This window comes from Lagopus leucura, unplaced genomic scaffold, assembly GCF_019238085.1.
Source record: "Lagopus leucura isolate 7727_CA_CO unplaced genomic scaffold, USGS_WTPT01 Super-Scaffold_100029, whole genome shotgun sequence".
NCBI lineage: Eukaryota > Metazoa > Chordata > Aves > Galliformes > Phasianidae > Lagopus > Lagopus leucura.
In genome coordinates this window covers 4,538,885-4,566,715 of record NW_024962280.1, presented here as the reverse complement: position 1 = coordinate 4,566,715, position 27,831 = coordinate 4,538,885, and the positions used below count along the sequence as shown (strand labels likewise).

Sequence of the window (27,831 nt, the reverse complement as noted above, 5' to 3'; positions counted from 1 at the left end):
ACATGACTCAAGGAAGTGACTCCCAGAATACTCCCATTGACAAGACCAAATGCCAGCACACACAATCACATCCAACAATATTATGCAGGGAAAAAAAAATCAACTGAAAGAAAAAAAGAAAAAAAGTTCAGGTTGCAAGAGAGAATCCAACTTTATATTCAATCGCTCTGCTCAAATAAATGCTTTTCAGTAATGGCCGTGAGTTAGCCAGCAATTTCTAAGTGAGATGCTGACCCCACAGGTGCTGAGCAGAACGGGGAAGAGGGTGAATAAAAGGCAGCACTCATCACTTGGCCTTAGCTGGTTCTTCCTGGGGACAGTTCTGAATCTGGAGAACACAGCATTACCCACACAGGGTAACACACAGCTTTTGATGACTTAATACACTTATTCAAATACCTTAACTATTTCAGCTGATTTGAAATCCCCAGGAAGCCAACAAAGTGTTTATGACCTCCCGATCTAGATGCTTAGCTTTACTCTGGGTAATAACTGCCGATCCCTCTGGCTTTGTGTGAGATACAAGGCACAGCCAATCTGAGTATTTCAAAGAAAAACTGGGTCTGCCATTAGCTCTCAAGGGCAGAAATCAATTCAGATTACATTATGATTGAAACCCACACAAGAACAAACAGAGATCAAAAGTCGCCTGTAATAAAAGAAACATTCAGGTAATTTAAATTGCTGAGAATGTACTTCAAAGACTGATGTGACTTACTACCTTCAGCAAGTCCTACAGAGCCCCTCACCCTGATTAAAAATCAAAGAGCTGTGCTCACGAGCTCTTAAGAACACATTAAAGTTGAATTCTAAAGATAAACTTTTCCCAACCTTAGGCTTATGCAGCTTTATGCTTGCTATCCTGTGATAACCTTTTTGAGGTTCACACGAGCAGCACTGGAAAGTTGCACTCTGCACTCAGGTCAGGTTTCTTGGGGTTCTGTGCATGATGAACAAGCCCTTTATTTAGGCCAGCAGGACTTAGGGGCAGCAGAGAGCCTGACCAAAGGGCAGTAGCAAAAAACCAGCAATGCAGTGTTTTAGACAACTGCTCTTTCTGTAACCAATTGTGGAACTAGGTAAGCATAGGAGGCTAAACATACTTCACCAGCTAACAGTTCTGCACAGTCTGGACTTATAACGCACTTGCTAGACATACTTATAGAGTGAATACCAATGAATGCTAGCTTTCAAATCACAGCTTTGCCTCTTGAACACAGGCAAGGTTTCATAACACTGACAAAGTGATCTGGCAGAGTTCTTCTGCTCCTCGTGTCATTTGGGGATTGGAATAATATTCCCATTCAGTTTCTATCTCTACTTCTTTTTACTTCCATCTCTCTGTCTCAAGAACTGCTTGTAATGAAAGCAAAAAGCATTAGAGAAAATCTTGCATCCACATTCAGCACACAGGACTGCTTTGAAAGCATACTTAAATCTCTGAGATTCAATCACCTTTGAAGAAAGATGGCTTCCCATTTTGGAAGAAGAAAGGCTGATTAATGAGTCAATCAAACTTATTTGCTGTTAGGCTTTACCCTGACAACAACATCTGAAGAATGCAAATCATGAAGAAATACAGTGCAGATGAAACATTTTAACTTTAAAATACCTTATATGTAAATATACAACAACAGTATTTTTCTCATGACCAACACAGGTACTTTATACTTCTCCAGTTAGTTCTGTTATTTAATAAAATACTACAGTTTCCATTTGAAGGAGATGGATATAGAACTGGAACAACACATCCTCCATGTTGTCACTACTGCAATGCCTGGATAAATTAAGAATTATATAAAGACAACAATTTGTCCATATGATTGCAAGTTCATATTATTGCAAGTTGATTTTTTAAATCTAAAGATACCTTTAAATACACTTTTAGAGTTCCATATACCTTTGCCTTCTTGCCAAGTCTGGCATGGCTCAATGTGCTTCATACAAGACCTGTTCCACATCTTTTCTTAAGAACAAGCCAGCTTGGAGCTCATCTGCAAGGAGTTCACGTCTTTTATACAGACAGGGCTGAAAGGTGAACTGGGTTTGAGAACTGACAAAGCAAGGAGCCTTGTACTGGATTCATTCCCTAGCTGCTCCAACACTATGTCAAAGCAGTTGTACTGACAAAAATGTGGGGACAGTATGGGAATACCAGAGATTGAAACAACCCAAAAGCATTCCTATTCCTATATAGAAATGTTCTTAAAGAAATACTTTGCACTTTGGATCCTATCTTTTTGACACTCTTTCCTTTCAAGAGAGAAACAAAAGCAAAACATACTTGAGTGCATCTCAGACAAGACACTGTCATTCCCTAACCCCTGCCTGCCCAGACCATCCATGTGAATCCCCATGCATGCTGATAGCACCTATTCATTTTTGTTTCTAAACGGCTTGCCCAGCCCAATTTGAAAGGCAACGGGCTGCACATTTTACTCTGATATGTCGTCTCTGAGAAAAGACTACCTGTGTGTGCCTGTGCTTTCAATGTAGTTTTGTTGATGTTGTTTGTTTAATATGTATTTATAATATGTATTAGTATGGTTTTTTTTTTAAATTAAAGTGAACCTGTAGGGTCAGGCTTTAATATGAGGCAATATTGCCTCTCCTCCCCACTTAGGTAGCAGATGAAAATCATCTTGAGGGAGCACGACATCCCCCAGAGAATCTCACTCCAACTTGAGCAATCCCAATTCTCTCTCCCAGACATTCTCATGTCAGTCAAGGATTATTCATTTACTTACACAGCCTGGAAAAGAGAGAACACAATGTCCTAGAATGATTATTTGGGAGACACCACTGCTGTTAGTTTTTCATCAGTATCTTCTTATTCACCATGAAGATCTTCTTGGAAATGTTTTACATGTCAGAGCGTTTTTGTTTCCTCCACTTCAGCCACTTTCAGTCAAGCAGAGGATTATGAACATTCTTGCTGCTCTACCTTCATTCATTAGCATTCAGCACATTTTAATCAGCAGGTTACCTTTCAGAGCCTCTCGCTTTGTGTATATTTTAGTAACACAATTGTCTTTGCAACAATTTAATTTGAAAGCAAATGCAGGACAGACAGAAATCTGAAGCCTGGAACAAGGGCTACAAGAGAATGATTCTTTCTGCCTCCCGCAGCACTGAAGTGATCAGACACACTTTTGTGTTGGGAGATCATTAATCCACCGCAGGCCTGATCCAGTGACCTGAGGCTTTTGTGCATGTACCTGGGCAGCTGCACAGTTAGAAAGCAAAGCCCATGAATTTCACCAATCAACACAACTTTTAGTGTTGTTATTGCACTGTGCCTGTTATCTGCACAATTATAGCCCCTTCTGACTTTTTTTTATGGATTGTTCCTCTATTTTCTCTAAAGAACATTATCAAGCACTCACTGATTTATGCCATTTCTTCCCCAGCTAGCAGTTCCCTACACTATGCAGCAGCACCCTGGAAAGCAAAGCTTCAAAACAAAAATATGTAATTCACCCCCAGCACAGGGAACGCTCCGTTCTAAAGCCAAATAAAGCTGGGCAGTCCCACTGCTGGCACAGCCCCACTGCTGGCACAGCCCCACTGCCGGCACAGCCCCACTGCCGGCACAGCCCCACTGCCGGCACAGCCCTGGGCACCCTACCTTGAGGATGGACTGGGCATGCTGGACCCTCTGATCTGAAGATGTGTTTTCTAGAAGATATCTGTAGGACACCTTATCACATAAGCTTGTTCGTGACAACGTTTAGAAACCCACCTCCTCACAACAGCAGCCATGTAGCTTCTGTATACAGGCATAACAACAGGAGATGATGTTTCTTTGCTCGTACTTAGAAAAGCAAAACTAACTGAAGAAGAAAAAGGCAGAACAAGAAGTGCTAGCAGTTAAGTGGAGAGAGTTTTGTTTTCTTTGCCTAATTATTTAGCGTGTCTAGCCTGTGGGTAAGGAGCACTTGCAGCCAGAAATTGATTTTTAGTTTGCTTCTCCTAGATCAGCCTTTCATCTGCTACTGAATTTGAGCACGTAGCCCATATTTACCATGGCCACCTGTCACATCTCCAGAATTATGGAGAAAGGAGATGCCTTGACATACAGAAGCTCCCACCTAGCATGAAAAACTAATTTTTTAGAAGGATGAGTTACCATCTTTTCCCTTGAAATTCATGCTGCTGAGGGCAGCTGGAATTTACAGCGCACCACATTGTACAAGCAGCATACAGAGAGCATGGGAAGCCTGAACTAAAGCCCCAGGATTGCACTCTTCCCAATAGATTACCAGAGAGAAGAACCCTACAGGCGTTTTGTGTCTGCTTCCCGTTTTTGTTCCCTTTTGGACTGCAGACCTGTGTAATCATTCAGACTTTCTGGATGCTGACAAAGAGAAGTGGCACACAAGAGTTCATCAATTACACCAGTTACACCAGACGTAGATCAGGCACATCATAAAGAAGACAACTGAACACTTTGAAAATCAACTTCAAGGATAAGCAAGAGATGGAGAAAAAGTTGATTCCTGAGGGAAAAAAATAAGCAACAGTAACATCTAACATCTCAACAGTGCCTGGCACATTCAGGAGGAATGGACGGCAGATCAGCCAAGTGCTCAATGTGATTCTTGTGTGCAATCACACTGGAGGCCAAGGAACAGAGAGACAGGACAATACTGAGCACACTGCAATGTGAATTTATAGCATTTCAGTGAAGGATTTGGGAGAAGTTACAGAGAGCATCCAGCTGCCTGCCAGAAGTCAAGAAGAACCAGATGACTAAAGCAGCTACTGATACTATAGTTTACAATGGCAATGTGTTAAAAACTAACAGAAGATATAAACAGGAGTAGGCTTAATAAAGCTAAAACTAAAACAGAACAAAACACCAATCAAGCAGTAGCAAATTAATGCTCCTATAGCCACACACATCTTTATCTCTCTTGTGCAGCATTACAGTCTGCTTTACTAATATGGCAGCATCTAACAGTTTCCATGAACCTTAAAATGAATCTCATTCAGCACAGCATGTTCAGAGCCGTCCACAGCCGTGACAGCCTCAGCCATTTGGTTTGGCAAAGCTTGCTAAGGGAGCAAGGCATCCTGTCTGCTTTACAGCTTCAGCGAAACAAAGCTGGCACCTACAGATGGAGAGGTGGCCCAAACACTCCTCCCTGTAAGCACAGCCCATGACCATTATGGGTACTAAACCAGTCATTACTGTGCCTCACAGAATTCCCACCAAATTCCCACCAAACTGTTCTTTCAACAAACTTACTGAAAGGCATCCCGCTCTGTGTCTCGTTAGGATTCATAAGATCACATAACATATCCCAAACATTTAACACATTTTTCTTATACTCTGCTGTCTCAAAAAGTGATCACTATTTTTTTTTTTTAAGAACTGCATGCCCTTAAATGGAAAATTCCTATAAATTAACAAAGCATTTTAGATTAATACACGTACATAAACAAAATTTCACATGTTACAAAAGGGTAACACGACTACTATCATACACTAACCAGTGATACATGGTCACAACTCGCTTATGCAGCAAACAGCCATAACAAAAGTAATTACAGTGCAGAAGACCAGCAAATACCATCTAACAATCCACTTACAAAAGACAACTTATGAAGAATAGACAATGATCCTTCACTGATATCTTAAAAGAATATCTTCAAGTTGCCTCTCACCCAACCATCCAGTGATTCTCTTAAACTATAATTGCCCATATTTTTCTTTATATGCCTGCACACATAGAAAAATCACAGAACTAGTCTCAAATGCAAGATAACAACTATCTAAAAGAAACGCAAGCAATGCATTGAATGACCCACATCTAACATAGTTGCCCATTCCCTCTTTCAGACTAGACATCGCAAGTGTTTTAAGACACTAAGTGATATAGTTACTTGTAGAACAACTAAAGACTAATTAGCAGTACAGAAAAAAATATTCAAAAGCATTACTCTTAATTAGGTTCATTTGTTTCACTTGGAGAAGAAAACAGTGAGACTTGATTAAGGTGGTTTTCTTGATGTTACAACAGTTAGGAATGCTGGTTTATCTAAAAAACACTGAAATTTTATCATCCTCTTTACATAAAGGTCAACTGCTTTCAATTAACGTTCCCATGTGTTGTGCTTTCTAGAAACAGACTTTTCATCTCCAATTAATGCTACACGTAATTGAAAGGGCAAGAGAGATTAATTTGATCTGCCTGGATGTCACACACCAAGGCGCTAGCGGCAGATAAGGCAGGTGCATTTCTGACACGTGCCTCTTTTCAAGGTCCAACATTAATCGGCGTCAGGAGATTTCCAAGTATTTCGTTTCATAGCTCTTGCAATCAATGAGACCTTCAGTTTGCAATAACTGGCCTGTTGCCTCATTACAGCACGGGAAAGCTACAAACAATTCTTAATGACCAAGACACACTCAAGAGCACTGGCTGGCGATCAGTGCTCAGAAACAGAAGAGAATCTCTACAAAAAAGCTATCTGAACTGCTAGGATCAGAACCTGACTTCTTGGTGATTCTTGTTCTTAAAAACAATTTGTTTACCTGTTTGTGTTGGTGAAAATGCTTTGAAATTACTTTAAAATCATCTCATATTTTAAACCTCATCAGTAAGGAAGGCTGCAACAAACAAACAGCGTGCTCAGATTCACCAAAGGAGAAACTGTAATATTGACTTGAGTCAGCCAGATAAAAGTAAATTCAGATGCGTCAGAGAAGATATTAACTATAACTTCTGAAAGATGGAGAACAAGACAAAGACCATCCCTTTGGCTCTATTATCCATGCCCTGCCCAGAGTCAGATGCTGTCTGTTCTTTGAGCAGAGAGGACACCATGGCACCTTCCAGCAACAACCCTTTCAAACCATAAAAGATTCCAAATCATCCTTCTATTCCATTTGACATCCGCACTTCACCTGCACTATTCTGTTAAAGCACTGCATAATTAAAGATGCCCCCACTCCAAGGACTGTCTTCCAGTGTTTTTCACAATTGTATGAGGAAACAGTCAGTGTAGATGAGTGGTTGCTTTGCGTTTTTGGGAGCCCACTCAAATTTAAAGCTTGGAAGACATAGCAGAGTAACAAGTGCAAGGAGCAGCAAATCCTCCTTATTAATAGTTCCTAGGAGACCATTTGCAGAAGGAAGCTTGTGCAAAACCAAAAAGTGATTCTAGAAACAGCTTTGTTTCTCTGCAGCTAGGTAATATAACTTATTTTAATCTTACAAGGAAACTTATTTCTCCAACGCAGAAACAGGTTTGGAACAATCTGCAGTTCACCATCCTACCTGCACTGCTACATGAAATCAAACAAAAGCAGCCTGCTGGGTGTTTCTTTACAGCTGGCTTGCTCACGTGCTGCTGCAGGTGATGGGCTCCTGACAAGCATCACTGCACTCCAGAGAAACAGTTTAATCAGTCAAACTTTCAAATAGGTATTTATATTCATTGGACACCTCTCAGTATTAACACAGGGGAGTGTGTACCAACTCTGTATCAGTACAGTTGAAACAATGGGAGGTATTCAGGCATTATTCATGGAGGTTTTATTACTTAGAATTAGAGCTGCTGGGACAGATCTTCAGCTGGCACAAACTCACACAGCTCTATTTAAATTAAAAGAATCATACTAATTTACACCAAATTATGATCTGTACTGAATGTCCCTATGGATTTGCTACTTCATACACCGGTTATTTTACCTAATTAAAGTCACTGTGAGTGTTTTTCAGTAAATTATGAACTATTTGTGATATTTATTCATTGAAGAGATCTTTGGAGCTATTTTGTCAAACCTTCCAAAACAAAGTTGTTTGTGAAAAGCTTCTTCCTGAACTATTCAATGTCTACTTGTGTGTTTCTTGCATACTGAAAGCTCTTATGGCTTTGAGGAAAACTTGAGGGAAGTGAAACACAGTAGATAAGCTCCTCAAGTATTCTTATTTTGTCATTACTGTGTTGCTACCAGACTGATGCCAAGTTCACTTTTTCCAAAAGATCCAAAATATGATAGATCTAAAATCCCAACCATCATGCTCTGCTCAAAAAATCTTTTCCAGTTCTGTTTTTGCTTTTCCTAGACCTCTGACTCTGTGATCAGTTCTTTTACTAATACACACACTGCATGCATTACCTTTGCTTTCATATTTCAAAGGGAAAATCAGTGTGATTATAAAAGTAGGTAATAATTTTTGCTGGCAGAGGAGCCAGTAGTTTGCCAAAATATCACACTGCAGCAACGACTGCAGTTGTTCTACAGTAACTGGCAGCTTTGTTATGAATCCCTACTGAAACAACTTTTTGTATACATTTATAGCATCAAGTAACTGGGAAAACATTTCTCTTTCTGCGATTCAAAGCTGCTTTATCATGAGCCAGAATTCATTTTTCATTAAGACAACGAGATGAATCAGATCTCTTACCTTTTATTTCTGTCTTCAATCTGTAAGATGTAGACCATGTCATCGGTAGCATGAAGCTTGGAACTGCTGTCCCCCCATTTCAGCTTCAGGCTCTGAGGACCTGCTGCAGCACACTCCAGCCTAGGAGGTAAGGGTGGTAACGGCCTGGTTTTTGCTTTAATAAAGTGGCTAAATGGTCCAGCTCCAATTTCATTGACAGCCTGGATCCTAATCCTAAAATGAAGAAAGGTGATTGTTAAATAAAATGTTTTTACAAGGTTCTTGGTGTACAAAAATCTCAAGTGCAGCAGTGAAGATATGAAGAAATGCAGTAAGACTGAGGCAGAAGGATCTACCTAAGCAAACTCAGAAGCTGATGGCAGACAGCATGGGCATAACTGCCATGCAACCTCTCTCCATATTGGTAAACACATTTGGCAACCTAAGAATGCTTGGTGTTTTTTTTTTGCATGCTGTTGGTGCACATTAAAGTCTACTTGGAAGAGCTAACCCTGGAAGGTTTGAATCACAACCCTTCTGTGGGTTGTAGACTGCTGTAGGTGTCTTAGCTTGTACTGCTTTGTCACTCACTTGTCTGTTTGCACTTCAGTTTAATAATTTGCACAGTGAAGAATCTGTTACAGGAATGAGTGAAGAGTGGTGGTATTCTACTACAGTAATGTCAACAGCAACATCAAAACAAAAATGTGAAATATGTATTTGGAAAGAGCTTTGACGGTTTATTAGACGTGAGATTCTGTCTAAGTAGAAATATTGGCACAGATGAGCCTGAGAAAAGGCTGCTAAATCATAGAGAGAATCAGAGAAAAGAGGCTAGGCAAACTACAGTTTTAGATGGTACATCAACTTTAGATCACTGGACAGATGCCATTGACTTTGGAAACTCTATGTCCTGCAACCCTGTATTTTCTCATGGGAAAAGACTCTGAAATATGCATCGCTTCTTCTCAAAAGTGTCAGCCACCAAGAAGCCAGGAACTCCCTGGGAAGGTGGAAAGGGGAGAAGGGAGAAGAGCAGAATCTGGTAAGCCATTACACAGGCTGCTTCAGAGAAAACAGAAGATAAATAGAAATATCTTTGGTTGGCATAGCTATTTACTTTCATCAAAGCATATAAAGTGATTAAGTTTGCATATATAATGTATGAGAAATTACTTTGCTTTGAAAAGCAAGTTTCTAGCTCTACCATTAGAAAAAGGTTATGTAGCATTAAAGAAGTGAAAAGAATCCTCCAGAGAACAGGATTCCCAACTGAAAAAAACAAAACCCATAAGCCATTTACCAGGGCAAACAGTCCCTTGGCTGCCTAAGCGTGGAAAGTGTTGAGCTGCATTTTCCTTTTCATCCTCCCTTTAGTTTCAGAAAATAGGTCCTGACCACTGTATGATGCTACACAGAGGTGACTTCCTCCTCCAGGAAGAAAACAGCATGAAGAGGGGTCTATTGGGAGCCTCCTCTTCAAGTGCTGCATGCAAGTATTTGCAGGAAAAAGAACAAAGACTTCTCTCTTATCTTCAGAAGAGCAGTTAACATACGTTGAATTTATTTCATATGATGTTACTGGCTTGTTTCAGATCAAGAAGCCATTATGTTAATAGTCTTTCCAGTAAAAAAAGAGTGAAAATTGCCTGAATTTTCACTGGATTCAGGCAAGACACCTGTTAGCACATGCACAAAAACAGTAACAGCAACATGACAAAACAGACTGCTTACACCAACACCTTCTGTTTTATTTTGTATTACCCACCACCACCTCAACTAACTCCTCCCAAGAGCAGTTATCACACCTGAAAACAAGGAGTGACTGAAATGAAGCTCTCAGATTTCACACCACACTTCTTAGACACGGGCTGGCAATGTGCATTTATGACGTGTGCACAAACATACGGCTCCATCTGCTGATCCACCCTCTGCCAGGTATTTGCACAGGGTTAAAATGTGCCTCTTCTCTCACTTGCGGTTGCTTTCATGGGCTGCATGGAGCTCCTGGTGGCCCTGGTCCCACCATCTGATGCACACAAACGGGCACTCAAGGCACTCACCCATCCACCCTTCTGACCCAGGAGCGCAGTGAGACCAATGACAATAAAATCAAATAAAGTAAGGCATCCAATGAATGATGATAAAGGGAAGGCAGTAACTGATTTATTTCCTTCTACCAGGGCTGGATGTGGTCAGCCCGTTTCTTCTGATTATGCCACCATAAAAATTCTCTGTCAATTGTCACTCTGCAGGCCTCAACCCTATATATTCATTCCCATATTTCCCCACTGCATCTTCTAAACAGTTAAAAATAAATACATCAAACTAAGTAAATTTAGAAACCATTAAAAGACCTTTAACAGACCATTATAGCCTCCTCGACCGAGGAAAATAAACACACTAGAGATGAGGTTATTTTCAGCTTGGTCAGAAAATCCTTTGTAATGTATTCCAGCAAACTCAAAAATCATTTCTGAATTAATCTTACAGAGTCTGACATGTGAAGAGTTTCATTCACCAGTTCCCACAAGCAGAATGCCACCAGCTGCAATACATGCGTGTGTGAAAACCTGCAGATTTAGAACACCACAGACTACACAAAAGAGAGGAGAAGCAGCTCAGTCTCCTCCTGCCATCAGCCTGAATGTAAAGGACAGCAATCTGACCAGCCAGCCCCACAGGTCCCTCACACTGCACTCTTCTGGAAATGGAGCAAGACTTACCTTTAAACTTCAAAGCACAGATTTTGTTTTACAACTCACTGGGGCATTGCTAACTTGAGCATCCATGTGCATTCTTCTCTTTGCATGCTGGAAGATCTTTCCCTTGATACAGTTCAGAAATTAAAAATGTCTGGAATTTGTATTCCTAAATGAAATTAGAAATATGTGCTGCTATTTAAATGTAATGGGGCTTATCTGCCTCCATAAACTATGTAACTTCAGAGCAAAAGAAGAATTCTTAAAAAAAAAAATTTTGCAGTGAAGTGTCCTAACAGTGCTGCACAATTAACTACAGAAAGTGTAGAGCAAAGCCTGGGAACAGAGTGTAACAGAAAATTGACATTTCTATTACTGTCAAATACTTATTTATTGTGGAGTATTTATTTATTCACTTCTAGTTAGATCAGTTCACAGAAAACCAGCCCTACCTTTGTTATGCTGTAATCACAGCTTCCAGAGCTCCAAGGCTACGTTAATAACATGGAAAGACTGCAGAACTCAAGATACGTTCCTGCAACTGGCTTACAGCAGTGACATTTATAGAGTGTTTTTGGAGGCATCTGCTTATTGCAAAAGCAGTGCTGGTGCCTGACACTGGATGAGTCCTCGTGAAACCAGCCCAGCCTATCCACTGGCTGCATGGCAGAGGCATGCCCCAGTTCCTCATGCTTTGAATATATTCTAGGATGCAAATCCTTCTTGTGTTGTGCCGGCAAGATTTGCTGCCAAGACAGAGAAACCATCAAACTTGTCAGCTCCAAATGACCTCTGCAAAGAGCCCTGAGCTTCCTCTGCATGTATTTGAGTCGCACACGGGTGGCCGTCCCATCAGATGGATGCAACACCAGACCCAAGCCAACCAGCCCACTGGGGCAGACACGTGAGGGCCTACAGCCTGAATCGCAGTGCTATTCAAAACCATGCTCCTTTCTGATTTTTGCTTTGGTGGATTCAAAATACCCAACATTCACATTTCAAGTTCAGGGTTCCTGTAAACAAAACGTTTACAGTGGAATTCCAATGCAATCAAGCAAATAAGCCCTTGGCTACCTTCAGGTTCTGCTGAAACTTTGTCAAGAGATTTCACAGTCTCAAAATCAGTAGCGTTGAGCTTGTTTAGTCTAACAAAAACAAAGCCTGGAAGAAAACACATTCACTGCTTTTAGACGCAGCAGGGAATAAATACTTGAGAGAGAAAAGAGTTAAGTTAAACAAAACTGACATGAAAAGAGAAACTATTGGTGAAGAAATGAAGAGGATGACATCAGTGAAGTCCTGAACAGCCCTTGATTAAAGCAGGGAGGGCTGAAATCCCCATCCCAACATCTTTCAGAGAACAGCCTGATAAACACATTGGAAGAAAATACATAGTGTCAATCAATAGCAAAAATACTTTGACATACATTTCCCAGTTACCACAGCAGTCTTTTTGTGCTATAGATTGTGCTGCATAACGTGTAACTGGATTTGTCCCTTGTCTTCTCTGGCAGACATGAGATGTAAGGACTGAGACAATCTTTCTCTTGTTTTATTTTTAAAATAAAGCTTTCATATAGTATTACTTCTTATTAGTCACTCACTGGCTTGTACTTTTCACACAACATTTTCTTTCTTTGTAAGAACTCAGTCTTACAACAATATTTAGAATAGTTGCAGACTTAATGCTCACGCTTCAGCATTTTCATTTGGATCAGAGACAGCCAGACTCCCCGACTACAAATAAGTAATTTAATATAGTGTTTTTCACAAATTAAAGAAACAAGAATGCAAAAAATAAAACAATCTAGTATGATCTCAGCACAACAGTATTTTTACAGCAGCACGACTAAGAGCTTCGGGGACTGCATCCTGATTAGAAAGCAGAGTAACGTCCCGTCCATCACTTCATTCTGTACCTCTGTTTCCAGGCTTTGGAGACAAGGCTGGTATCCAAAACAAAGCTACAGACAACTAGAAACCATCTAAAGAAGGGACTGAAGGACAAAGGCCTCTGTGATGAATGCTCAGAGCTGTTTTGACCGAACATACGAGGAGAAACCAAGTAGTACAAGATGTACTACCAAAGACGATGCCTAAAGATGCTGCACAGCTGGGTATCCGGTCAATAAAGAAACTGTTCAGCTCTTTTACTACCTGCATGATGTCTTCAATTGGTCTTCAAAGTTGAGTTCTCTGGTTTGTCTTGGAATAAGACCCATGAGCACCAGTGTAGAGAGAAAGAAAAGGGGGAGAACGTGGAGGTGGAGGGAGGCCAGAAGCATGATGACAGCAACCTGAACTAGTTCAAACTGCTCCGCAGCTTTGCCCATGTGCTATATTTTCACAAACACCTGTAGCTTGCCTAGGCCAGTGTACAGGCTAGAAGAAGCATCTCCTCTTTTACACTTTTTTTTCTCTACCCAACTTACAAGGTCAAAAATAGGGACAGTTTTCACTAAGACCAGTTTTCCCAGTCAGGAATGATGCAACAACACTTTGCTGGCACAGAAGAGGGGTCAACACGAGGAAGGATCAGGAGGCTTCATGCTGCAATAAGCACAGCTGAAGATGAGGAAACACTTCTTTTCTGCTTTTGTCAGAAAGGATCACAGCTACAAACCTCTGAAGAACTGCAGACAACAACGATGCAGGTGTACTTCCTGGATTTGTATGATTCAGACTGCCAGAGGAACTCTTTTTTAAAAATAAATCTACTTTTTCATTGTTTTACAACATGTTTTTAAAACCCAGATATTGTAGGCAAAGATCAGGACACACTGCACTGGGCACTACAAGTAGTGGAAGTATGCTTCTTTGTTAAGTAACTTCTAGTATGAATATTTGCGTATTTGCCACAAGAAGGTCTCTTTCTGAAAACATGGGAAAATTTGGGAGTACAAATTTTCATATGAACTCTACAGGATCTGTAAGACTGTGATGCTGCATACAAAGAACAAATAAATGTTACAGTAATTCTGTGCCGTATCTAATTCTACCGCTGTGCAATCAGATTTCAGGCTTTACTAGAACAGTACTTAAGCCAGAATTCCTCTCATCACATCTTCTGTTGCAGTGCCTTTCACTTTCAGAACCCTTTTTGAGTTTTTAATCTTAGTTCACATTGGGGAAAAAAAAACATACAAGCTTAAGCATTAAGCTGATAGTGTCATTTTTGCAATGTCACTTAGAAATTTAGAATCTGAACTGTTGTCAATAAATTGCTTTAAACTCAGATTATCTTTTAATTAGTTTCCATTTTCCAGTAAGAAAAATAGCTAGAGTTACATAAACAAAAGTTACCTGTGTGCAAACCCCTTCACAGAGATCAATATATTTAATAATAAGCTCTTGTAACAGTACTGATAAGAATTTGGAAAGTTTAAAAAAAAAAAAGACAGAAGTTGCACTTTAATTTTAGTTCTCTATAATTTTTGGAATTATTTTGCCTACTGGTGTCCTTAATGCAAAAGCAACTTCAAAAGGAGAGGTCAGAGATAACAGGAGAAGAGAAAGAAGAAAGAGGAAGGTGGGGAAATGCAGTATTTGAACCTGAACTACTGCAATTTGTTCCATAAAGCAGCTACTGCAGATTTCTAGGCTCATTTGGCTTTTTTCTACTCCCTCTACATGCCATAAACATTTCCCACGTAATCTCATCCTGAATAAATACCACAAAAAACTGTACTCACCGGTATGAGGTTTCTGGAAGCAGATCATGAATAACATAACTTGTAACATTTCCTACAGGAATGCTGATGTCACCAAGGTCAATGTTGTACGAAGTAATCTCAGCTCCGTTATTGCATGGCTCCTCCCAGTTCAATGCAAGGCACACAGAAGGTGAGAGCTGACAGGCATCCACGTGCTCATCCTCCAGCACAAAGAGGGTGGAGACTGCATCAGGTACAGATGCAGGGATCCTGCAGGTTACCAGTTCACTGTAGGGTCCAGCTCCTGCCTGGTTAACAGCCTGTGTGGAACAATGACACTGTATAGAATAAACGTTCTCTTTCACACGCCTATCAAGTTCTTAAATCACAAACTGTGCAGCCTGGAACAGCTCCATGGATTCCTCACAGAGGATGCATCACTGGCTCATTCTCCAAAGGATGATTCATACCCTCTACCTGGATTAGGGTAATTAATATCTTCCTTATTTACTCAGGAGTGCCACTCAGGAAAACTGGAGAATACATTTAATCAAACTTCATGGTAACCTTTTCATCTGCAGCAAATTTGGTTTGCTAAGAGGTAATGTCAAAGTCAGCGTGCTGCCAGTGACAGGTGACATCACAGTGCCCAGCAAACTGCTTACCTGAAATTACCAAATTGGTCTGCATAAAAACCTCAGTTTCTGCAGTGTGGAACATGATGTGCCAATGTAAGGGACATTTGACTTGCTGTGAGTTACACAGGTTCCTAGCTCAGACAGTGAACAGTTAATTGGATGCTAAAAGTTTCTGTTATAAGAATATACAAGCTCAGCATGGCACTAAGCCTATGACTCAGATTTCCCCAGGAGTCACAGGTCACTAGCTACCAACCACCAAAGTAGATAGCTCAATATTTTCCACCAGAGAGGAGACCAAACAATTCCCAAACTCCTCATCCTGATTCACAGATCTAGGACCCCAGCAGAAAGTAAGGTTCAAACTCTGGCCCCTTTCTGCCCGTTGATTAGAGGCTGATGCCTTTGCAAGCTCGACATCACACAATTGCACAGGCCTGCCTTACAAACGGTTGACTCTCAGTCAGTGCTATGTGCTGTGTATGCTGCACTGTTACCTTCTCACTCCTGTGCAAAGAATCACAGAGCCATTCAGGCTGGAGGGGACGTTGGGACATACCTACTGCAACTTGTTACTCAAACCAGGCCCAAGGCTGAGTGGCGGGTTACATGTGCCTTTGTCCAGCTGCAGAAGGTGCAGCCCTTCAGAAACAGCTTTTGCTGTTTCAAAGCATTGCCCACCACCCATACTCCCATAGCACTGGGGGAAGTGAGCCGACCCTCCAAACAGATGACAATTAACCTGGAAAGCCTGTGCTTGCAATCTTGCCAGTAGGAGCATGATGGCAAGGAAAGGATGCATCAAACACTTGCTTGGTTCCTTGCCTATGCTAGGCTACAGTGACTATTTTTTTTCTACTATGCATAGTACAAATACAAAGCCATGCTCTGTTTTTCCAGGAGGCGTTTTATTCAACTGAAGAAACAGATAATAAAGTTAGATTTGTCAGCCCTTAAAAAGCCCTTCAAAACAAATCCCGCTCCAGGGACATCTTCAACTGAGCAAAGCGCTCCTAGAACCGTTAAAACTGAGCCTTGTTTTGTGGTCTGCCTCTAAACCAGCGTTTGGCAATCTGTATCTTGCTCCAAGCAATTTATTTTTAGTGGTGCTTTTAACTGCTTTATTAGACAACCTCATCATCATAACTGATGGGAATTTCATTCTTCTTTGTTCCTAGATGCTTCCCCCCACCTAAATGACATAATATTTCCCTTTGCAGATGCCACGATTGTTTTCAGGAATATTCATTAAAGAAAAAAAAAGTTGAGCAACAGTAAAGACAAATTGTCTACCTTCAAGATACATAAGCCTGATTCCTCAATTCTCTCTTTTTATCAGGTTACTGTAGATTGAGATAGCAGCATTGCATGTTTATTAGAAGACTGAATAAAAGTAGTTTGGGAAATCTTTATTTTTATAAAGTGACAGAAATATTTTTTGCTAGAGCTGCTAAGAGACACGAAAAAGAACCATTATTCTCACCATTAAAAAAAAAAGAAATTTCTGATACAATTCAACTCTCCTTTGTCTGCAACACATACTTCATTAATTTTCATGTAATTGCTTAAATGTTGCAGCTTATCTTATATCATGGTTTCTGAGACATGCATCTCCATATAACACAGACTGACTACAGGATGAAGCCCTCTAGGAAGCAATGCGTGGGTCACCGATAGATTTCAATAAAATCTCTTAGTGCTGTTGGGCATTTCATTTCACTTCATCTGTGGAAGAAATTACACTGGCCTTGTCAAAACCGAGGTGGACGTGTGCAACATTTCTGTGGCACAAAATGAAAAAGTAATGTTTGCTTGAAATCAACCCCATACAGCTGTCTGTTTCCATTTTTAACATCAGAATCTCTGAGTTCCCCAGCATTCACCACAGAAGTGCTCTCATGGTCACCTCCCTGCTCACTGGGTTCTGAATACCTTCCTTCTTGAGCAAACAGATGCACCTTTGGGCTCAGACTTTCAAGCCACCCATTGATGTTCATTCAACAACTTTTTCCAGCACTGCCAGAGCAAGGTATAGGGCACTTCCACTTACAACAAAGTTACTAAGCACAGCTGAGCATACTTAGAGGTGTGGGGCCCTTGCTCTTTGGCTGTTGACCAACTGCTCAAAAGAAACTTAGTAAAAGAAAGTCTATGTCCTGCTGGAAAAAAAAAAGCTGAGAAGGAAACACTTGACAGAAGTGTGCTGTCCCTGATCAAAGGAAATGCCCTGGGTGGTCCACCTCCTGCCAGCTTGGTGGGGATATGAACCTTCGGTTGGATTTACTTCTGACACTCACTCTATCTTGATGTACAAATAGATCTTTTGGAATCTCATGCAAAATTATTTTTACTTCACTTTCACTTAACTTTGCTTTGCATTTTTCAGTGGACATAAGGGAGAACAGAGTAGACATAACCTCACAGATATAAGAGAAAATGGTACAGATGAGGACTCACCTTTTGGCAGCTACAACCATCTAAGTGCATGAGAATCCACTCAGCTGCTTTATTTGATAAATGAAACAGATGTTGGAGTTTATTGTTTAAGCTAGGGAATCTGCAACATCCACTTGGGAGGTAAATGTTTACATATTACCAAATATCTGTTTTTTAAAACGTTCTCATTTTATTTTACCATCACAGCTCAAGGTAGTCATTAAAAGTATCATTCACTAGAAATTAAGAATATTAGACATGCAAGCCACAAGTTACTCCAACTCTCTTGCTGGAATAACTGGTCTGTCACTTGAATAGCATTGAATCAAAACCTTGTTAGAGCAGCCTGCTTTATTTAAAATACATGAAGCCTGCACCTAACTTTCAAAACATAGAACTTCATAGAGTCTATGTAGGAAAAAAACCAAAATGCAGCTGAAGGTAACCATGACTACATCTTAAGTAGCAGTGCATGTAAAAACATGCAGCTTCCATACCTGTAGCCTACAGCAGTACTGCGCTGCTGCTGACAGCTCACTGATTTCAAAACAGGTATCTGTGCCATTATATGCAAGTTGTAGAGATTCCTCATCTTCTCCCCACTCTAATCTGTATTCAGAGATGTCAGCACCAGAACATTCAGGACTCTGCAACACAAATATTCATATCATTTGATTTAGAAATGAGCACTGCACATCTTTGTGTTTCACTGGGTAAGAAAGAAACAACCTGACAAAACCCTCTTATTTTGAAATTAATGGCACTACTGCTGTTGCAACTTGAAGTGCCCTGAATTAGTGTTCCCCTAGTAGGTTACTGAGACAGTCTAGTTCTGCACAACGTTTACCTGAAAGAAATAGACAGAAATGAGAGCATATGCAGCTACTTCACTTTTCATCACAACACCCAGTAATGAATTGTCTTTCCACTGGCTTGGCAGATGCATAGCTGTGGAGAATGCAAAAAAGCATCAATCTAGTCAATCAAAATATCTCTGGAAGAGATGGCCTTCGAGCCTGAAGCAGTTATTCACGTTACTGTGACAAGATTGACCTCAACAATCATGGCAGCTCATCTGGGGTTTTCGATGCAAGTCAGCCATCAAGCTGATGCACAAAGCATGGGACAGGGAAGGTGGACCTGGGTACATTAATGTCCACACAAAAACTCATGAACATCAGTAACTTCCTTCTCACCAGAGGTATCCTTTCGCGGAGGGCAAGGCAAGCTGCATGGCTGAACAGCTGCTGGGTGTTCCAAGACAATCTGTGACAGAATTACAGCCTCACTGTTCCATATTACACTGCTTATGTCATCTTTCCTGCCTGCCTTAATTACATAATATTTTTAATGACACCAATCAACACTTCTGTGTTTCAGCTAAGACTTCTTAAAGAATCTAAAGTCTAAGATGGTGAAGTATGGAGAAGGAATGCATGCAGACTAAAATAAAAGTAAATATTTGGGGAAGAGACAAATAATTTTCGAGAAAGAGCTAAATTGTATGCATTTGTGCTGGGTTCATCTCGTATCAGAGACTTCACCTTCACCCAAAATAAAATATTTGCCTTCATAATTCCCCCTCAGGACATTCTGACATGCTAGAAGTTTATAGAGCGCACTTTAGACAGACCAACGCTACCATGTGACAACAGTGTAGGATGTTCTGTGTCTGAATGCTGGTCCAAATGGCTCAAGATCAACTTTATGCTTTAAAAAGAAGAAAAGATGGCTTTTGATAATAGAAGAGTTTCTGCGTATGATTTTACTGCAAAAGTTCTTCTGAACCAGTTAAAATCTCTTGAGCTACTTTTCAAGAGTGCAGAAACAACGTTAGTTTGGATAAGGAAAACAGAAATTAAACAACAAGGACACACGACCTACCTCCCAGCTTACAAGTACACGTGTGTTGGAAAGGAAGGACAGGGAAGGTGCTCTGCACTGGCCAGGCGGCCCTGCTGCCGTGGTGATCTCTGTAGCTTCTGAGTATGGCCCATACTAGAGAGAAACAAGGTATGTGTACATCAATACACAAACATATTCACAGCTCACATTCAACAAAGGCTTTTCAACAACAGCACATAGGAATTTTCTCAATGCAATAAACTAGCTGAAAGACAAACTAGGCTTTCAGCACTCAGTGCTAAATATCAGAGCGTAGCATTAGACCATGTGAATTATTGAGATGTTACAATGTGAGGAATGCTTAGGTATCAGCAGACTGCACTTTGGCTGCTCCATGACATCCTCCTGTGCCACGATGACTGCCTGTGAAAGCCAAAGCCAATTCCAATTTACCAAAGAGTAGGATTGGGTGCTGAGCAATAGAAAGCTGAGAAGCAGTTTGTTTCCCTCTACCTTACTTCAAGGTATTCCCATACCTATACCATAGCCTGGCTTTCTGTCTGGCTGTGAGGAGGAGCACAACAACACAGTGGAGGTGAAATCTAGCTTATATATAAAATGCTTGCTGTATGTTAAATGCAAGAGGATGGCATATGATGGAGCTGCAGTCTGGGTGTATAGCAGCAGCATGTCACCAAGTGCCACCTCACCCAGCGGTTGTAGGGGCCTCTGTGGGCAGCTCAGCCAAATGGTCAGAGATTTGAGCCTTTGGTAAAAGAATCAGCAAAAGAAAAAACAAATTTCAACAGCCAGGAAAGCTGACTTCAGCCAGCAGCACAAGCACAGCAGAACTGGGGCTGTGTGAGTGGGATAATAAATTTTGTTCGGTACATCCCCAAGCTAATTAGAAACCATTCTCCAGAACAAAGGAACATTACGTATTAGCAATTAGAGGAAAAACACTGATACTTATTAGTATTCCATTCCAAAATATTAAGTATGGAAAAATGAACCATTATGAAGGCTGAACAACACTAAAATTTTTGTTCCAGACAACCTCTCAATGGGCACCTGTCAGTATCTCTGCTAGCAATGAAGGCTAACATTCATTGCTTCGTCTGAATTACAAAATGTACACTACAAAGAAATCTCACATCTTTACTCTGGCTGTTTCTTTACACTACAGGACAGAGAAAGGCCAGTTGGTATGTCCTTAGGAAGATGTAATCTTACAACGAAATCATAAACAAACAAGTATTCCTCAGATTATATCAATACCTAAGTGAAATCCATCGTTTTTACACAGTTAAGATTTGAAACAGTAGAAAAGATCAGTGGAATAAGAGTAAAGAGAGATATTCTTGTAAGAAGATAAGACTGTTAGCAGGGATTTTGCGTGTTTTGGTCCAGCTGACTGGGGCCAGCCAAGCCATGTAAGTATCTGAAATCCTGTTTCAGAAGAGCTAGATTCAAAACCACAGCTCAACTTCAAAAGTTCTTTTAAGCACTTCTCACTTTATTTTCTCCTGCCCATCTCACCTTTGTCTTTCTGATCATCAGTGCTAATGCAATTACTGTCCAGAACTGCACATCTTTGACTATCAGCACTAACACGCAGTCCTGGATGGTCATTTGCATCTCTGGCAATTTACCACCAGTGAGAAAAAGCCAAGCTATGGTCCAGCACACTGCACATACCCCACCATCGTTCAGAGCTCTCACTCTGAACCGATATGTTGCTCCTGGGAGAAGGTTGCTGACTGTGCACTCCAGATCAGGACCATGGTACACTTCAGAAACAACTTCTTCTGGTTCTGTCATTTCTACGCTGTATTCTGAGATGGGACAGCCACTTTCTGATGCAGGGACATCTAAAACATAAAGACGTCATGCATTAATAACATAAGGGCACGTGCCAGAAAGATTTTTTTATTTCACGTATCACTGATCTATCACACACACACAATATATGGATACATATTATCAGCAACAATTTCCTTCTTTGATAGATGCCTTACCTGCAATACCTCCAGCACAGGAACGATCAGCATAAACTAATTACTTGTAACCCTAAACATTCACTAGGTCAGACTGCCATGTAGAAGATCAGCAGCTCCTGCCAAGGCCGTGACCTTTCACCCTGGAAACTGCATTTGCTTCCAGAAGGTGCCCAGCGACTTTTTAAGCAGAACAAAGTAGTTCCTCTTCTGAAGAGCTGTTTTTTGCCCCAGCACAAAGAATAGGACTGAAAACATTCCCTCTGGGTCAAAGACAATTTAGGAGGCATGTGGTATGGGGTCTGCCTGACCTAATCTTGGCTGCTCGGCTGTTGTTGGACACAGGGAGTGAGGGTCATATACACTCCAAAACTACTACTTACACATGGGATTTCTGGCAAAGCCTCACTAACACCTCATAAAAACACAAGCAACTTCCATTCTCAAACTTCATTAGTCACACTGCTAACATTTATGAGATTTTAAATCTCTGCACAATGATCTAAACCTTGCGCTTCACTTGAGATAACAGCTTTGTGCAAAACTAAATTTGTTTCCCACATCTGTGTTTGGCTTGCTACAGGGATCTTTTCCACCATGAAAACAACCTATTTGATTGATATGCTCCTATGGCTCACCCCATTGCAGCTGAACTTCTTTGTGCTTCGGCTTCCCCAAAACTCTTGGTGGCCGGCAGTGACCTGGTGCAACACTTAGCGTACGGACAGGTAAACTTTCTGAGCACTGGAAGAGAAAAAGAGCTCAAGTTAGCTCTGTGGTACTTCTAGCACCTGCAAAACAAACCACGAGTAGAAAGTGATAAAAAACTACTTTATAGAACAACTATTTCTAAAAGTTCATATGAACAAAGGGCAGCAAATACTATCAAGCATGTTTCTTACAAATGCAACTAGCAGAGTTCTTCCATTAGCCTACTCAAATTTGCAGCACAGGAATTGTTACTGGTTCCTGTGGAATCAGCCTTGGAATACTGGCTGATTCGATGGGGCTCATCATTTTTCCTTGTTACTAAAATAGCATCAAGTCCTAATGTACTCAATCATTAAAAAAAAAAAAAATCAAAGCAATAAAAATGAAAGTGTAAGTACTAAAATATTCTAAACTAAAGAAGGGAACGACATCAATCAATGGCTGAAAAGGGAGCCTAAAATTTTCCAAGAACAACTCCTCCACATGAAAGCTCATCACCCCTACAGTCACCAGCATTCGTCAGTACGGGCTCACACAGATGAGTCTGTGGCACTTCTCAAGCAAGTGGTCAGACCAGACAAACACTGGGCTTTTTTCTAGACTACATGTAAATATCTACAGGTTGGAGGAAAGCAAACCACCCTAAATTGCATTTTGACTACAATTCACCAGATTCACATAGAAATCTTCCAAAATTTAGCAGCTTGCAAGAAAAAATTAACTGCAGTCCTTGTAGCTTTATTCTATTCTGGGGAAAATACCCACCTTTGAAAAGCAGAGATCATTTACCATATATAGCAGATAAATCTCAAAAAAAAAAGACAGAAAATGAATAGCCCTGACTGCTAAATGCTACTTACCTGACTGTGTCCGCCAGTGCTGATACAGCATGCCCGGAGTTTGTACAAAGTGCCTGGTTTCAAGTGAGTACAGGTATATTCTGTAGCTGATCCACTATAAGCCACTTCCCATTGATTTGCTAGAAAATTAGGTAAATCCAAGTTCAGAAAAGCACAAATGCAACAAGTTTACTAATGTCAAAAATAACATTTTTAAGATGGTTTTCCATGTGATTTATTTCCTGGAGTCATTAATTTCAATACTACTATGAATATTATTCCTGCTTTAGGACATATACATACCTAGACACATATTTAGGTAGAAATAAACACAAAAAAACACACACAATATATGTATTTCTAAAACACATTAAATATAAAATAAAACAGTAGCTTCAAGCCCTCTAAATGTAAAATTCCACTGGTCATGGAGAAAAAGAGCATTCTTAAAACCAACCAATCAACCCTTCCCCAAGAATCCTGCAAACGTTAGGGCTGTAACTCAGTTTCCATCACCTCTGCATCACACTAATAGCCAGAAGGGCCTGTATTTCTTTACAATAGTCAGAATGGATTGAAATGAAAACTTGCTTCAGGTTTACCTTCCGGACTTCCTTGAGAAATCTCTAAGAGATACTTCAGGATTTCTGAACCACCGTTATCTTGTGGAGGATCTAAAAAGAAAAAACCAACAAGAAACAACCAGGGATGTTGTTAGTAAATCAGGATAAGGATTGAAATAGAACAAAAAAAATACAGAAACTGTTTCTGATTCTGCTCCTTCTTGTCCACAAACCACCTCCCACCACACTATCTACACCAAGAAATTCATAGCAGAAGTGGACAGCAGAATTTAGCTTTCAGAATGGCTCAGAATAACATTTTGTAAAGATGCCACAAACAAAAAAAATGGAAAAAGTACTGAAAAAGATGGGATATGGATGTTTGCCCCATTGACAAAGGAAGCAGGCAGAATGAGAAGCAGCATCCATCTACAATGAGGCACGAAGTGGAAGGTAATAAGCCTGGATGCGCACTTGATTAAAAGCCCAAGTTCACTAGCTAAAAACAAGCAACAATTCTGATTCTTAAAGCATAATTGCTTTTACACATCTTCCAAAATACTCACGTAATTAAGCTGGTGAGATTGCCAAATATATGCTGCTTTGTGTACTGAGAAGCCACATGAAATCCACATGACAATACATATTAACAGAACTACACCAAATTCAGCATGATGACCCCCACAGAATCCCCTGTGACAAACCAAAGTGGCTTACCCCACTTCACACTAAAGCCATGAGATGTTATCGGCCCCTTAATGACAGGTCTGGTTGGAGGTCCTGGCCTGTCAGGGCTTGTTGTGCAGACCAAAACTTCACTTGGAGAACTTTTTCCTTCCACGTTAGAAGCGAACAGCTGGGGAAAAAAGAAATAAGGTAACAAATTTAACACTGCTTCCTGTAATAGTTTTGCACAGGATACATATCATTAAAGAAAACAGCATGTCACATTCCAAAACAGTGTGTGGGATGTTAATAACAGCTGATTGTCAGCATCATTTCTCCAGAAACCACACTGATTTTCCAATCTCTTCACCAGCAACAGATGACGGTGAGTTTAAGGTAATGGCACTACTGTTTCTCTTTTCTTTTTAAGGCAAGAAAATCACATGGCAGCTTGAGGTTATTTACTCACAGGAGATGAAGATAATAACAACTATGCTATTACTTGGAGGCATTGCAAACCAACATTTAAAACAAATTATTTCAGATATCAGTGAGCAGTAATTAAAAATATAGAGTAGATTGACAGGCAACCAAGTGATGTGTGATCTATAGACCCTTAAACCAGCAGGATGTGCACCAAGTCAGCTTTCTCAGGTGAAAATCTTTTCTCTCTTCCCAAGAACACTTTCTGGTGACTTCAGTGAGAATGCTGCTAAGGGAGAACATGGGGACTTGGCCATGAGACAGAGGAGATCAGGATCACACAAGAAACCCCAAATGGTCTAACACTGTGTGGCTGCTGAGAGCTGCGTTAGCTCATACGAGTCTCTGGGACATAAATCTGCTGCCAAGGAAGTGAGTAATAAAATATTTATTGTAATTGCTAATAGTAAATATAAGCTAGCAGGAACTTTTCCACTTGGAGAGCTCTGCAATTCTCAGGAACGGCCATTTCTATCCCCTTCTCCTAAAACAGGTTTTGGGGAAAACAATTTGTAATTTTTAAGGCCAAAAAAGTAAATTGAAGTTCGCCAGCCTGTTATATGCTTGCCTTAAAGAAGTCATCAAAGCCAGTATCAGTTCACTGTTTCTCATTGAATTCGACTGGCTCTTAATTTTCTGCATATGGAAATGTTACCCTTCTGGTTTGCTAAACTGAAAAGCCAGTTATGATGTGGACATCCCTACTGACCAGCTACCCTCCTCATCCCTGCTTCTTTATTTCTTACTGCCGCCTTTTCTAATTATTTAATCATCTCTTGGTTCTTCCTGATTGTTCTTCAGTTTGAGGCATCCTACCATGAACACCAGAGAGATGACATGGACAAACTGCTCTAGGGAATCAGTTTGAGATATAAATGTAATACAACCTATTTATAACTTGTAAGGAACGTATATATTGCTTTATTTGTACTGCTGAAGTCTGCACTAACCCAGCAGGAACTGAAACTTCATCTTAAACTGACTGTTAATTTGGGATCTTCAACATTTCCAAGCCCCTGCTTCCCAAGCCTCAAGTCCTTCACTTTCTCATCTGCTTGCTAGAAATAGAAATGAAACTTTCCTTTCAAGTCACTGATAAAATTACTGAATAATATATACCAGAGTTGTTTTGCAGGGAACCTCACTAGAAAACAGTCACTGATCTGCATAAATTAAGTTCCTCCCTGCTCTTAGTTCACTATTACCTGGAGCCCCGTAACAGTCCACCACCTATTTTTTGCCAGCCCAGAATTAGCTGGATGGCTCCCACTGCTCATTTTACAACGCTGCTGTGATACGAGTTAATGGAATTCATCCATCAGTATAAAATAACCCCTGATGTCACGGGGAGAATTTGGATTGGATGGCTCAGCTTAGCAGGTGGCAATAAAGGGTCCCTACAGCGCCTGGAAAAAAACATCCAGTGCAGGAAATGCTGTGCAATGACAAAAACAAGGAGATTCACCCTGAATTTATACTGCGTGCTTCTTCTGAGGTTCTTCACAGTACAGGCTTGCTCCTCTCCAGTGTACTTTGGGTGAAACACGCTATCCTAGAGAAACAGACAAAAATAAACACATTTCCAGTAAGTGCCCTCTGTATTAGTGTACAGCTAGAATCAAAGAGCCTCAAAGAGGCTTTGCAATCAAGGTTTTATTTTGTTTGCCTTTTTTAGGCTACTAGGTCACAGTAACATTCTGTTAGGACAGTGCAACTGATCTGAATAATATAATTTGGCTGTAAAATAAGCGCAAGAGCAGTAGCAGCAGTTTATCACATATAAGAGAAATAAAAGTGACAGATGATGACAGAAAGCAAGCACACTCCTAGGCAGTCAGCAGAACACAGAGGACTATTTAAGGACAAACTGCCCTATAGGTTATGGTCTCCTCTGAAGCTTTGTAAAGGAACTGTACATGGCAGCAGACAATTTTTGCTGAGAACTTCATCTAATTCTTAAGCTAAGGATTCCAAATTCTGCTGTGGAGCTGAACAAATCACACATCCGTGTCCTGCCAAATACTGCATACTCTCAAAAGGCATTCTATTAATTTTTTTTTTTCTGTTACATAACGTTTTAAGAATCCTCACATAACCTTTGATTGGAACAGCCCTTCAAAATAGCAATCCATAATACTCTCGATAAACTTGGACTAATAAATGGAAACTCAATTTGAGCCACTCAGTACACTCTGTAGTAACAACAGCACTTACATTATCTTCTTCCTGAATTTCCAAGGTGTAGGAAATCACTTCTTCTGGCGTGCATCCTTCTACTTTATTCCACTGCAATGCAACCCATGTAACACCAGCTCGAACAAGCCTTGGTGCAGAGGGAGTCTGAGGAATATTACCTGCAGTGTAGCATACCACCTCCTGGCTGTACCCACTGGACAGGAAAAGAGGACAGAGGAAGACTTAAAGACAAACCCACAAAAAAAACCTTATTGTATTCACATACATATTCTGTAGTTTCAAAAAATTTAGGTGCTGTTAATGTTTCCCAAATGGGAAAAAAAAAAAAAAAAGAAAGAGCATGCAAAGTTAAGGAAAAGTCATAACTAAGGATAGAAATAAATGGAGGATTGTCATAGAATTGTAGAATTCTGTGTCCTCACAGTCATTTTTATGAATTTCATTGCAATGACATTTGGAAAAATACCTGATTGCCTCAAAAATATTTACTTGCTCTTAACTGTGAAGTAAATCTAATTTAACAAGGAGGAACTAAAGCATAGCAAACAAAGCCTGACTTCTACATTTTCACACGTTGAATTTGAGATATAGTTTCCACCTCTAATGAACTTGGAATACAACTTTATTTAATCTCTATCTCTGAAAGCCAAGTGCTTCAGCAAATCCAGACTCAATACTTCAGACACCCCTCCAAAGAAAGTAG

The 27,831-nt window shown here is 40.3% G+C and overlaps 1 protein-coding gene across 1 annotated transcript in view; it reads right to left on the bottom strand.

Annotated features, from left to right (window-relative positions):
* FNDC3B (fibronectin type III domain containing 3B) overlaps positions 1–27,831 on the bottom strand; it is a 147,546-nt gene that overhangs the window by 13,655 nt on the left and 106,060 nt on the right. The window contains exons 13-23 of the mRNA XM_042881193.1: positions 27,147–27,321; positions 26,398–26,484; positions 24,501–24,639; positions 23,823–23,894; positions 23,242–23,360; positions 22,309–22,414; positions 21,372–21,544; positions 19,713–19,826; positions 18,326–18,475; positions 14,794–15,074; positions 8,421–8,633 (exon numbers count right to left, since the gene is read on the bottom strand). Of these exons, the coding sequence (XP_042737127.1) occupies positions 8,421–8,633; positions 14,794–15,074; positions 18,326–18,475; positions 19,713–19,826; positions 21,372–21,544; positions 22,309–22,414; positions 23,242–23,360; positions 23,823–23,894; positions 24,501–24,639; positions 26,398–26,484; positions 27,147–27,321 (1,629 nt within the window). The remainder of the gene's footprint in view (positions 1–8,420; positions 8,634–14,793; positions 15,075–18,325; positions 18,476–19,712; positions 19,827–21,371; positions 21,545–22,308; positions 22,415–23,241; positions 23,361–23,822; positions 23,895–24,500; positions 24,640–26,397; positions 26,485–27,146; positions 27,322–27,831) is intronic.